The sequence below is a fragment of the Vulpes vulpes genome, chromosome 4, assembly GCF_048418805.1.
Source record: "Vulpes vulpes isolate BD-2025 chromosome 4, VulVul3, whole genome shotgun sequence".
NCBI classification, from domain to species: Eukaryota; Metazoa; Chordata; class Mammalia; order Carnivora; family Canidae; genus Vulpes; species Vulpes vulpes.
The window spans coordinates 127,250,764-127,264,716 of record NC_132783.1 but is presented as its reverse complement, the minus strand read 5'-3'; the positions used below and the strand labels follow the sequence as shown (position 1 = coordinate 127,264,716).

Below are 13,953 nucleotides of genomic sequence, written 5' to 3'. Positions count from 1 at the left end.
AAACTGTGGAAGGAGCCTCGGTGTCCATCAAAAGATGAATGGATAAAGAAGATGTGGTCTATGTATACAATGGAACACTACTCAGCCATTAGAAATGACAAATACCCACCATTTGCTTCGAGGTGGATAGAACTGGAGGGTATTATGCTGAGTGAAATAAGTCAATCGGAGAAGGACAAACATTATATGGTCTCATTCATTTGGGGAATATAAAAAATAGTGAAAGGGAATAAAGGGAAAGGAGAAAAAATAAGTGGGAAATATCACAAAGGGAGACAGAACATGGAAGACTCCAAACTGGGAAACGAACTAGGGGTGGTGGAAGGGGAGGAGGGCGGGGGGTGGGGGTGACTGGGTGGCGGGCACTGAGGTGGGCACTTGACGGGATGAGCACTGGGTGTTATTCTGTACGTTGGCAAATTGAACACCAATAAAAAATAAATTTATTAATAAAAAAACTCATAAAATATCACTGAAATCAGGGACAGAGAAAAACCTATAATCAGAGCTTAAATGGACTGTGGAAATTAGAAGCATATTCTAATTTCTGGTAAGGCTATCTCCAATCTCCTATAACCAATCAAATGTGATTTAAGAGGAGCCAACTTGACTATTAAACCCCAATTCAGGAAGTATCTTCTTAGACCTAGTTTATTGATACCTGAACAAGTAGTAATCTCATCTGTCCCAACTACCCACAAAACCTTCAAGCAATGGGTTATTAGAAACCCTGTCCCATTAACTACATAGATGAAACAAAACTGGTAACACCACAATGCTGGATACAACTGGCAGACTCTGATGTGGAAAGAATATTACAGCAGAATCCATTTCGGACTGAACTCCAATTCATCACAAATCAACCAGTCCCCTCTCATATCGCACCCCACTCAACCTAATTTCAACCCCAATTCACTTTAGGTAACAACTGGGTCTTATTGAAACTCCACACATATATTCTGTCATTAAATAAGGAGCTGGAAAAGGTGATTCAAAGCATTCTCTCAAATTTATTCATGTATTAAGCATCTATATGCCAGTAACGCTGCCACAGAAAACATTACTGACCAAAACCTGGATCCTTGGGACCTCCCTGGCCTCTAAAGATGACCAAAATAACTATATAAAGTAAGAAAAACCAAAAAGTTTTAAAGTACAAAAGACTAAAGTAAAAAGAATAGACATTAACAATGCTCATCCAAGAACTACATTAATGTTCTAGAAAAAATTAGCTATCACCAAGTGCTAATATAGACATTATGGTGTGCCTGCATGGCTCAATCAGTAGAGCATGGGACTCTTGATCTCAGGGTTTTAAGTTTGAGCCCCACATTGGATGGGATATAAAAATTACTTAAAAATAAAATCTTCAGGGATCCCTGGGTGGCTCAGCGGTTTAGTGCCTGCCTTCGGCCCAAGAAGTGACCCTGGAGTCCCAGGATCCAGTCCCACATCAGGCTCCCTGCATGTAGCCTGCTTCTCCCTCTGCCTGTGTCTCTGCCTTTCTCTCATTGTGTGTGTCTCTCATGAATAAATAAATAAAATATTTTTAAAAATAAATACATAAAATAAAAAAATAAAATCTTTTAAATAAAAAAAGAAATTATAGAAGTTATGAAGTAAAAGCAGAGTAAGACAACAGAACAGTTAAAAATCATGTAGAAAGCAGTAAGTTACAGAAATGTGACAGAAAATTTTATTGAACACATACCAAAAATGAGGAAGAAACTGGAAAGACAAGGAGGGATGGTGATAGACCAAGAATAGGGAATCAAGTAAAATTCAATTCATAAGAAATAGGGAGTAGCATATTATTCCACCTGTGAATAGAAGCCCCCTCCAAAAGAAGGCTAAATAAGCAGAATGAAATCAATAACCAAATAAGGTACAACTGAAGACTTTTTTTCTAATACATGAGCATTTCATGAAATTATAAATTAGAATAGAGGCATATCTTCTTCATTTTTGAAACAGAAATCATCAAAGTATGACTGTATAAATAGTATTCAAACAAAAATTGAACAGCAGCAGAGGAGGGGAAGGTGTTACGACAGCCACTGTAACGAGATCAAATTCTCTCTCTCATACACACACACAACTAAAAAATAAGCAGGGTACATGATCAGTTTTTTTTTTTAAGGGAAAATTAGTGCACTAATTCCTTTTTCATGGCTGGTATACCAATAGAACATTTTTAGGGGGAAAAAGGGGCAGCTGATAGCATTAAACATTAGGAGTAATAAATATATATATATTTAATATATATACATTTAATCTGAGTGTATATATATATAATATAATCTGATATATAATAATCTTATATATAATATATAATATATACACTTACATAATATATAATATACTATTAATATATATTATATATTATATATACATTTAATCTGTATATATACATTTAATATATATAATTAATATATATATACATTTAATCTGAGTATATATATATGTACACTCAGATTCTCTCAAATTCATTCATGTATTTTTTTTTTTATTCATGTATTGATCTCAAAATTTTCTTATATATATATATACTCAGACCTGGGTTTTGATCTCAAAATTTTGATTTCAAAATTTTCATATATATATATATATATATATATATACACACACACACACACACACACACACACACTCAGACCTGGGTTTTTCCAGTATAAAAGTTATTTACAAAATGTTTGATCTAGGCAAATTAAATTACTTCAACCTTCTATTCATTTGTCTGTAAAAATAAAAATACCACAACTCCATAGGAGTGATTGTAAGGAATACATAAAATAGGGTTTGTAAAGCACTTTACATAGCACCTGGCTGGCACAGTAAGCACTTGATAATAAACGGTGGCTATTACTATTTAGGACTATTTATTTTCCGTTGCTCCCAAACCTGCCCTCTACCCCTATTTAATCAGCCATAAATTTTCTGATTTAATTCTCATATAACCAATTATCTCAGCTCTTTGATTTGTCCTCCTTATCCACATAGATTCAGTAGCATCCCTTTATCTAAGCCCATAATAAGTGCTAAATAATAGCTTTAATTTCTATGCATCTAGTTCCCATCCCCATAAGCGTAAATTCCACCAACCTCTATCCTCCCCCTTTCCATCACTACCAATCCTGAGATTTCCAGCTTCCAAAGTTCAACCATTTCCTGACTTTGGTTAATTTTCAACATATTATTGCTAGACATACACACTTAGCACCAAGTACTTGACAGTGATTTCACCTACTACCTAAAAACTATAGGAACATTTATTCAATCACACAAGAGCACACAGGTAAAACAAAAAAACAAACAAAAAAAAACAGGTGAATTAGACTTGAGTTTAAGTCATAAATTTAGTTGATTTGTAACACATAACGTAATTAAGATAACTAAGATAATTAACATAACTACAACTGTGTAGTTAATATTCATGACATACCCACTTTGTGCCCAAACCTACTGACCCTCTAACTCTAATAAAACCTTGAAGACTGATATAATTACCAACACTTTACAGGTAACTGAGGAACAGGAATGAAATAACCTGCCCAAAGGCACACTGCTAGGGGCTAGCAGAATCAAAACATGAACCCCATCATCTGTCTCAAAAACTTGTGCTATTTCCAAAACAGTAAGTGAAATATGGTAATTTTTTAAAGATAATCCTCAAAAGGGCATTACACATAGTATAATACAAATACAGATATCCTTTCAATAAAACATAAATCTAAGAAGTTGAACATTATCAGAGTAATCTTTATAGTCTTACAGGTTTTTTTTTTAAAGGTTTATTTATTTAAGAGACAGAACTCAAGTGGGAGGAGAGGCAGAGGGAGAGGGAGAGAGAGAGAAATCCCCAAGGAGAACCTTCCACCCTATCCCCACTGAGTTCCCAAATGAAGGCAGGGCTCCATCTCACCACCCTGAGACCATGCAAAATCAAGAGTCAGATGCTTAACCAACTGAGCCACCCAGGCGCCCCTTACAGTTTTGAAAAGAATAATGGACTGAATTGCCCCATTACCACTAAGAATTATTCTAAACATTCATTCATTCGTTTAAGAAATAGTTAAGTATCTGCACCTACTATGTCCCTGGCATTGCCACTACGATCTTTTTCCTAGATGACAAAATTAATTCAGTCTACTAAAAACCTGCCTCATAACAACTTCAGTGTTTTAAGACAAGATACTAAGAACACACTTTTTTTTTTTAATTTTTTATTTATTTATGATAGTCACACAGAGAGAGAGGGAGAGGCAGAGACACAGGCAGAGGGAGAAGCAGGCTCCATGCACTGGGAGCCCGATGTGGGACTCGATCCCGGGTCTCCAGGATCGCACCCCGGGCCAAAGGCAGGCGATAAACCACTGCGCCACCCAGGGATCCCCCCAAGAACACACTTTATTCATTCTACCAGACCAATTTAAAAGTTTCTTGAAAATTAAAGTATTATAAGGGAGAAACCAAGAGCGTAAAACCAAAAAGCATATAAAATGACAAGTGTAATAGACTGAATGTTGCCCCTGGACCCAAAATTTGTTTCCACCAGAACCTAGGATGGATCATATGTGGAAATTGGGTATTTACAGATGTAATCAATTAAGGATCTTAAGATGAAATCATCCTAGATTTAGAGTGGGCTCTGTATCAAATGAATGGTATCCTTTATAAGGAGAGAAAGGAACAAAGACACACCCACAGGAAGCCAGGGAAGACAGAGGCACAGAATGGAATTTAGCTACCACAGGCCAAGGAACACCAGGAGCCACCAAATGCTTGGAGAGGCAAGGAAGAGACTCTCACCAAGAACCTTCCAAGAGAGTGTGACCCTACAAACCCCTTGATTTTGGACTTTTGGCCTCCAGAACTGTGAAAGAATAAATTTGTTGTTTTAAGCCACCGAGTTTGTGGTACTTTGTTATTACAGCCCTAGGAAACACTGTTTTTTCTAAAATATGATATTCACCATGAAGATTAACAAGTTAACAAAAGTAATCTTTTTTGAAAGCAGGTTTTCTCATAGGTACTACACATGCCCAAGAATTCTTAAATGGAACACGCTGTACATAATGACTGGGAACCAAACAAATATTCACCTTTGATGAGCATCAGTTACTCCTCTGTGCCCTCACACAGTGACATCTGTGGAAGTTAGCTGGATAGGACTTCTTTTGCTCCTAGGCTATTAGGTTCCAGCTCCATGGTTTCTGCTTTTTGAAGTTGTGTTGCACCCTTCACAGCCTACCTGGAGTTAACTCTTACAGCCCTCTCTCCAATGCTCTAATTTGGGAATTTGAATTTTCTATGGGCTCCAAAACTCATAAAGCTAAAATTATTACAATGAATTTTAAGAATTATGCTTTACAAAATACTAGAAGTGAAGACTCTCCACAGAAAAAGATCACATAAGGAAGGAATTCTGGGAATGGATGCATGCTCTCCCTTTTGGAAACTACTATGCATATTAACACAATAATGGCTTTTGAATTATTATATGGCCTAGTAAAGAAACCTGTCAAACATTTTTAACCTGTCTTACTTAAATACAGGCTTCTCCTGCCACAGTTTTCAAATAGTGTCCCAAAATTGATGGCTCAAATATTTTCTCTTTCAGAGTAGGCAATAGCCCTTCTGAATATTGTCTTTCTCCCTCTTTCTTCCCAGAAAAATCTTGGTAATGTAAAGCTATCATATCATAGTCTGTTCTTTTCTTTAATTATAGGAACAAATATATTTGCCTTAACAAACTTCAACATTAGAATTTTAGTAACAATACTTTCGAAAATAGTGTTTTATAGCTTAGAAAAAACACATTATCACACTTAAGCCTCACAACAAACCTATATAGGTAATTATGAGGCTCTAAGAGATTATGCAATTTGATTAAATAAAGCTATTAAGTGATCAAGTTGGAATAGGTCTTCTGACTCCAAGTCTTATGACCTATCTACTCCACTGCACCATTAATATGCAGAAAACTGGGGGCGGAGAGGGGAGAAACTTGGCACAATACCAAACCGTAAACTGTTTCCTCACAACTAAGCAAAAGATGGGTGCCTGGTGACTCAGTCTGTTAAGCATTTGCCTTCAGATCAGGTCATTATCTCAGAGCCCTGGGGTGAGCCCCACACTGGGCTCCCTGCTCATCAGGGGAGTCTGCTTCTCCCTCTCCCTTTGCCCCTCCTCCACTCTCGCTCACTCTCTCAAATAAAATCTTTAAAAAAAAAAAAAAAAAACAATAAAACTACGCAAAAGATTCTCCTCTGAACTAAATTCAGTTGCAGACAAATGAATTGCTGCTACATCAATAACAAGTGGACCTTGTCAGGAATATGCAATAAGAGAACCATTCCCCTTTCCAAAAGCTCAAAACTTAACTCTTCTGACTGTCACTGTTCTGTGGGTTTTTTAAAGATTTCATTTATTTATTCATGAGAGATAGAGAGAGAGAGAGAGAGAGAGAGAGGCAGAGACATAGGCAGAGGGAGAGGCAGGCTCCCCATGGGGGGAGTCTGACGTGAGACTCAATCCCAGGACCTCAGGATCATGACCTGAGCTAAAGGCAGATGCTCAAGCACTGAGCCAGCCAGGTACCCCAGACTGTCACTGTTTTTACAGTAGTGCTAGATACTGGGCTTTTTAAAAGAATTATTTATCTATCTATCTATCTATTTAGGAGAAAGAGAGAACAAGCAGGGGTAGGGACAAAGAGAGAGGGAGAAAAAAAAAAGAGAGGGAGAGAGTGAGCCTTAACCAGACTCCATGCCCACTGCAGAGCCTGATGTGTGGCTCCATCTCACGACACTGAGATCCCAACCTGAGCGAAAATCAAGAGTCCAACGTCTAATGGACTGAGCCACCCACGCATTCCTAAGATACCTTTTATGAACAAAACGGGAAGACAGGTATTTCTGCCACGGAAGACTTGCAAGTCACTCACAGCAAAGGTTACCAGGATTCACAATGTGTCCCTCACAAGTTAGTCAACTACTAGCTAACATGTTACTGCTTTCTAAAGGGAACTTTGTCTAACTGTAGAACACTGTAACAAATGCTCTCCTAATCAGATATGTAAATCCTAAAGTGAAACAAGATCATACTTTGGAAGAGAAAATGTTAAATAGGAAAGAGATACCACAAAGAAATATCTACTAAAGATATTCTAATCACCTATATAATTCCCACTCTAAAATTAAGAGTAAAAAGAATCTCACTCTGGATGCGTGGGTGGCTCAGTTGGTTAAGCATAGGACTCTTGATTTCAGCTCATGTCAAGATCTCAGGACCTTGTAATGGAGCTGCACTTCTGGCGCCTGTTTAGGATTCTCTCTTTCCCTCTGCCCCTTCCTCATCCATCCCATTCTTGCATTCTTTCTCTAAAATAAATATATAAATCTTAAAAACAAACAAAAACAAAGCAAAACAAAAAACCTCACTCCTAAAAGTATAAGGAAAATAATTCTAGAGAGGGGTGAGCTTTAAAAGCTATAAGTATAATTTTGAGAAAGGCAGGTTTTCCTAACAAAACATTTCAGGCATCCCAAAAGGAAACCAAATACCCATGTTCCACCCACCACTAGCTTAAGCAGTAAAACATCACAGAGGCAAATGAAGCTCTGTATGCCCCTCCCAGGTCTCTTTCTCCTTTCTCTCTCCCAAGAGGTAACCACTACTTCGAATGTGGTATTTGTCTTCCCTTCCTGTATGAACCCATAAACAATACTGTAACAATGTTTTCCCTATGTTTATTTCTACAAATTTAATTTTATATATATTCTAATGCCTGCATCAGACAATTAAACAGTACAAAAGGATATATAGTGAAATGTCCCCCTGCTACCTAGTTCCTCTCCTCTGAACAACTAATGTAATGGTTTCATGTTTATCTTTAAAGGGTATGTTTATCCATACATATGCAAGTAGTTACACTTAAATGCCTTATTTGCTCCTATTTTTTATACACAAATGGTAGGTATACTCTCTTCTAATTTGTTCTACTATCCCCTTATTCTTCCTCTTAAAATACACCTTGGAAATTGCTCCCTAAATTATATAAAATCTTGTTTTTTTCTAATGTTTGCAAGGCATATCATTATATGGATAACCATAATTTAACTATTGTCCTACTAGAAAGGTTGTTCCCAACCCTTTGTATTTATAAACAATATGGGAATGAATAAATTCATTATTTCCTACACACAGGAGTATATCTATAGGATAAATTCCTAGAGGTCGAATTGCTGGGCTAACTTTAATAAATACTATCACACTCTATAGGGGTGGCAATAATTTACTCTCATTAGCAATGTTTGGGTGTTTTTGCATGACTTTAAAATTTACATAAATTACATGACAGTACATGCTCTTCTACTTCTTCAGTTTTTGTGGCCTAACCTTATAAACTTGAGACTACCTAAACTGATATAGATAGATAGATAGATAGATAGATAGATAGATACAAACAATACATAACTTTTTTCCTTAAAGACTTTTTTTTTTTTAGTAAGCTCTGCATCCAATGTGGGGACTTGAACTCATGAACCAAGATGAAGAGTAGCATGCTCTACTGACTAAGCTAGCCAAGAACTGCCCTCCTTAAAGAAATTTTTGTTTCGTTTTTGTTTAAAGATTTTTTTTGTTTATTCATGAGAGACACAGAGAGAGACAAGCAGAAGCAGAGACACAGGCAGAGGGAGAAGCAAGCTCCCTGCAGGGAGCCCCTTGTGGGACTCGATCCTGGGACTCCAGGATCACGCCAAATCCCAGGATCACTCCTTGAGCCTAAGGCAGACGCTTTAACTGCTAAGCCACCCAGGCATCCCTCCTTAAAGAAATTTTTAAATAATTTCTACTGTGACTGATTCACCTATTTACCTGAAATTGCAGTTTTATGTAGAAAAATGCTCCCCAACTTAATAGGTTGCGTGTATAAACAACTCATTTGCCGAAGACCACCTACACCACTAAAGAGACCATCTTCTCTTCTCTTGGAAAACTTAACAAAAACTGCCATTTTAATTTACTGCAATAGTAACATGACTCTCTGTTCATCCATGCTTTTATAACTGTTGTACCTAGGGAAAGGGGAGTGGACCCTACAAGGGAATAGAGACTAACACCCTGATAGCCAGGATTAAAAAAAGGTAATTTGGAAATATAAAAGATAATTCAAGCATAATCCCAAACCAACCTTAGTAGTCTGTTTAAACTTTCCCCTCACAATGATATCATTAAGTTACCAAATGACTTTTTTTTTTTAATTTTTATTTATTTATGATAGTCACACACAGAGAGAGAGAGAGAGGCAGAGACACAGGCAGAGGGAGAAGCAGGCTCCATGCACCGGGAGCCTGACATGGGATTCGATCCTGGGTCTCCAGGATCGCACCCTGGGCCAAAGGCAGGCGCCAAACCGCTGCGCCACCCAGGGATCCCACCAAATGACTTTTTTAGCCTGTAATAGGAAACAAAATATCACTGCAAATTTATAGTTTCCTTCGCCCCCCAAATTAAAATTTCTTCTAAGCATATAATATCATAGTGGGAATTTGTCTATCAATATCATCTAATATTAGATGATATTGTAGAATAATATCATAATATCATCTAATATCTAATATTCTGTTAGATTCCTTTCCTATGTTACATTTACCAACGTGTAACTAATTTTAAAAGCTCTATCTACTCCAAACTATCTCCACTGAAATACATGGCTAATCATATCATTCATAAGAATTCCTGTCAAATTAAGGCTAGTGTAAGTTACCAACACCACCATTGTAACAGCTGTTTTAACCTTTTCAAATGAGCATAGCATCTATGTCCACCTTTCTCTCTCCTAAAAATCAATACCCATTCTGTATAGGTATTTATCCTGTCTCCCTCCACTAAGTACATCAGAAGAAGATGCCCTCACCACACACACACTCAACAGTGGGCCATATTCCACCATGGGTAACACTATCTCCCTTGCGAGTACCTACTTAGGAACATAAGCCTAAACCAATTGGCACAAGTCATCCCTGGTCCCAAGGACTAGATGAGCCCATGAGACTCATGAGAGGTATGCTGAAGCTTCTGTGCTTTGGAGAGAGAAGCACAGAGATACTCTTGGCTAGGTTGATTTTCTATTACTATACTTGGAGCAAAAAGCATCACAACTGCTTGACAACTTAAAAATGCATTGGATGAGGATTTTGACCAGTATCAACCGATGTATTTATGAACAAATTCAACCCTATCAATGAAACCTTTGATTCTTTGATGAATATTAGCTTTTCTATGATACGAGAGGAGAGATTGATGGTATTTAGTATTCAAGAGAGGCACATGTGGAAGAATGAAGGCTAAGGAACAGCACTCACTGGAAGGATTCTTGTCACAGACACATCACAGATCAAATTCAGAAAATGAAAAATTTCCTCTTGCTTTCCTATTTACCACCATGCCAAAAGCTACCTAGCAAACACGAATATGAGACCTGACTTTACACAGGTCTTTATTAGAATGATGAGCATCCTAATCCAAGCAGAACCCTGGGAGGAATAAGGGCATCAAGACTGTCATCACTATTCTGGGGCATTAATGAGCACTTCTTACAAATATTTGTCAACTAAAAGCAGTTAGTAATTGCTAACAAGTAAAGAGACTGACAACATAGCTAAAAATAACTTTGAGGGCACAGAGACATCTTACTGGCCTAATATAGACCCACCCTGATGGCTCTTATTACCCTATTCTGGCATTTGCTTCTTACTTTCTTACATTGTTGGCCTTGCTGATTTTCATAAGAAGGCTTAGGCAGTTGCTTCCCTGTGGGCTATACAGCAATTTTCCAGTTCTATGACTCAGAAAGAGCAAGAGAAGGAAGGGTTCTCCTCTTCCATCCCTAGATAAAATCAGAAAATGTTTATTTAGCTCCGGTAAAGCAAGGCTCAGTTAGTTAATTCACTGTTCAGACTTTCACAACTTTTTTTCTTTCAAGTCAAACATTTACCAAGAGCTTAGTATATGCAAGTCATAGGTTATTTATCCAAAGCCAATGCATGAATTTTATTTATGAGTTCCATGCTTCCTTCCTCTACATCCCTAATAAGTCAAATATCTTAAAGAAAAAATATTTATGTCTCACAAAGTTTGCAATTAAACTTTTTGTGCCAGAACTGGTGGACTCGTGATCAAATGTGTTATTTCTAGAATATTGTGTTGAAACACAAGGGTAAGAGATTCCATACTTTCCTTAAAAAAAGTTCAAATGATGTGCGCTAAATTATTAAAACATACATATCCTGTGAAAATAAGTGGAAACAAACTACGTTAATGAGCTAATAAATACCGTCTGGGGGCAACATCTGCTCTACCTACCAAGTTTGGCACAGAGTCTGCAAAACTGGTAATTCAGAAACACCTGAAGGCACGGAGTCTGCGTTCAGAACATAAACCGTGCATCGCAAATACAGGACCAGCTTTACGTTCATTAACTGCTCCCAACAAAAATTAGTCATCCTTCCCAACAAGGTGGCCCTTAAAAAAAAAAATTTCCGTAAGCTACCCCCAAAGCAAGCTTACTTTCTGGGGGAGGCCGAGGAGGGGGCACCCACTGCACACTCGAGAATCGGCCCCGGCAGGTAAGGGGAGAACCTCCTGGAGAGGACGGAAACACGGACGACCCCGGGCGCCGCCAGGGCAGCGGCCCCCCCCCCCCGCCCCCCGCCCGGCCCCCCGCCCGGCCCCCCGCCCGGCGCAGCCCCGCCGGCCCACCTGGGCTAGTCCGCACCTCCGCAGCCCCGCCCCGCCCCGCGCCCAGCCGAGCCCCTCGGGCCGCGGCGCCGTCGCCATGACGACCGCCCCCCCCCCCCCCGCGGCCAGGCAGGGTCGCGCCGCAGGCCCGCGGCAGCCTCGGACGCCGCTGCCGCCGCAGCCAGGCCGGGGGCTGCCGAGCCCAGGGCAGGGGCGCCGGGGCGGGGGGCGGGGCTGGGGAGCGCGGAAGGCGCGCGGGTCGCCGGCCGCCGCCGACCCTCGCCCCCGCGGGCCTCACCCTTCACTTTGCCGAAGGTGCCGACCCCCAGCGTGTCCCCCAGGATGTAGTGGCCGATCTTCACCCGCCCGTCGTGCTTCTGCTTCTCGGCCGTCGCCATCTTCCTCCAGGAACTGAGCCTGCGCATGGCGCCGCGGGAGGGGGCGGAGGGGGCGGGCAGGGCCGCGCCGGGCGCGGGGGCGGGGGCGGGGGCAGGGGGCGGGGAGGGGACGCGGGCGGGCCGCCGGGCCTCCGAGCCGCCGCGCCGCCGCCCAGCAGCGCCCGCCGGGCCCCCGCCCCCCGCGGCGCTCCCGCGGCGCTCCCCCCGCCCCGGCGCCGGCGCGCACGCTCCCCCTGGCGGGGCGGCGGGGGTCGCCGGCGGGGCCGCGGTTCCTCGCGCCGCCGCGTCCCGCCCGGGCCCCGGGACTGCGGAGCGGGCGGCTGCCCTCCGGGCGGCCGGTCCTGCCCGCGGCGACCCCCGCTGCCGGCGACTCCCGGGAGGGGGCCGCTCTCCCTGCGGCGCCCAGGGCGGGGCCGGGCGGGGCCGGGCGGGCCGCTCACCGGCGCCGCGGGCGGTGGGACGCGGCCGGGGACTGCGCCGGGTCGCCGGTTCCCAGCCTGCTCATTTTTGCGGTGCGGATGGACCCGAAAGGCCACCGGGAGGTGCCCCCGGCATCTCCGACGGGCCCCCTGTGCGCCCGTCCGGCTGCGGCTGCGGCTGCGGCTCTGGCTGCGGCTGCGGCTGCGCTCGGCGCCGTGAGCCCGTCCGATGCTGTTGGCGCCGTCGGGCTTTCCTGCTCCTGGAGGCTTTTCTCAAGTTTCCTTCCCCAGGCAAGCCCCGTGGGAGAGGGCCGGTTGGGAATCCTGCGAACGGCCTGTGTGCTCAGGAATGGGATGTTACACACGGAGAATTAACAGGTTTAGGTTTCCGGTGAAACGTAGACTCTGAACTGAAGTCGAGGCTTATGGTTGCATCAACCAGGTCAGTCGACAAATATTTATCGTACTTGGGACGAGTACAGTTGAGTCCATCATCTATACAAATGGGATGTGGCCTGTCACGGGGGGGAGGGGTTGAAATATGCTTGTTGGTATTAAATTTCTTTAAAGATCTTATTTATTCAGGAGAGACCCAGAGAGCGGCAGGGACACAGGCAGGGGGAGGAGCAGGCTCCCCACAAGGAGCCCGATGTGGGACTCGATCCTGGGATCACCCGAGCCAAAGGCAGGTGCTCCACCGCTGAGCCACCCCGGCGTCCCTGTGCTAAATGTTTAAGCCAGTTCACTACTCAGTTGAATTCCACTGACCTGGGCAAAGTGAAGTGTCCAAAAAAACAAGATACGATCTCAGTTTTGCAGTGTCATAGCATTTGGGCCAGTGTCAATGGGCAGAGTTGAACCCATCGAGAAAATAATATAAAAAAGTAAGACTAAAAGTATCATCCTTTTTGTTCCTAATCAAAGTTACCCAGCTCGTCTGACTGTTATATTCTATTTATGAAAGCAAAATAACATGCATTAAGTACTGCAAGAGAAGCAAAAGCTTGAGTTTAGAATTACATCAACAGTTACAACTAGCCTCGGATAATCAGTTTCTGATGTATTATGGACTGCACATATTCTGAAGGACCATAAAGTTAAGAAGTCGGATTACTAACATACTTGGGGAGTGGGCAGTGGTAACTGTTTTTTTGCTCTGTGGTCTCTTCATCTTGTTGCCTCCTGAGTTTCTGCAGCTCAGGCATCTTGGATCTCTACAAAGCGGAAATAGATTACTGGATTCTCTTAGAAAAAGAAAAACTTTAATTCCTTACCCTGAAGTATCATCTTAAATTACTTTAAATCTGCATCATGTCTAGAGTTCAACCTAGCAAAGTTCTGTTATTTCTTTTAACCTAAAAGAAAAAAGAATCACAAGGTACCTCAGTCCT

At 41.8% G+C, this 13,953-nt stretch overlaps 1 protein-coding gene across 9 annotated transcripts in view; it reads right to left on the bottom strand.

The window, feature by feature from the left end:
* The window catches only part of PRKAA1 (protein kinase AMP-activated catalytic subunit alpha 1), a 35,713-nt gene extending 23,489 nt beyond the window's left edge, over positions 1–12,224 (bottom strand). The window contains exons 1-2 of one of the 9 annotated variants that reach the window (XM_026016672.2): positions 12,044–12,181; positions 10,771–10,894 (exon numbers count right to left, since the gene is read on the bottom strand). Coding sequence is in view for 1 of the 9 variants with exons in the window: in XM_026016670.2 (XP_025872455.1) it covers positions 12,044–12,170 (127 nt within the window). In the remaining 8 variants the exon portion in view is untranslated. Of the gene's footprint in view, positions 1–10,762; positions 10,895–11,574; positions 11,717–12,043 lie in introns of those variants that run through there. The other 8 variants (XM_026016673.2, XM_072757007.1, XM_026016675.2 and 5 more) reach the window with 8 other exon arrangements.
* Positions 12,225–13,953: the final 1,729 nt, after the last annotated feature.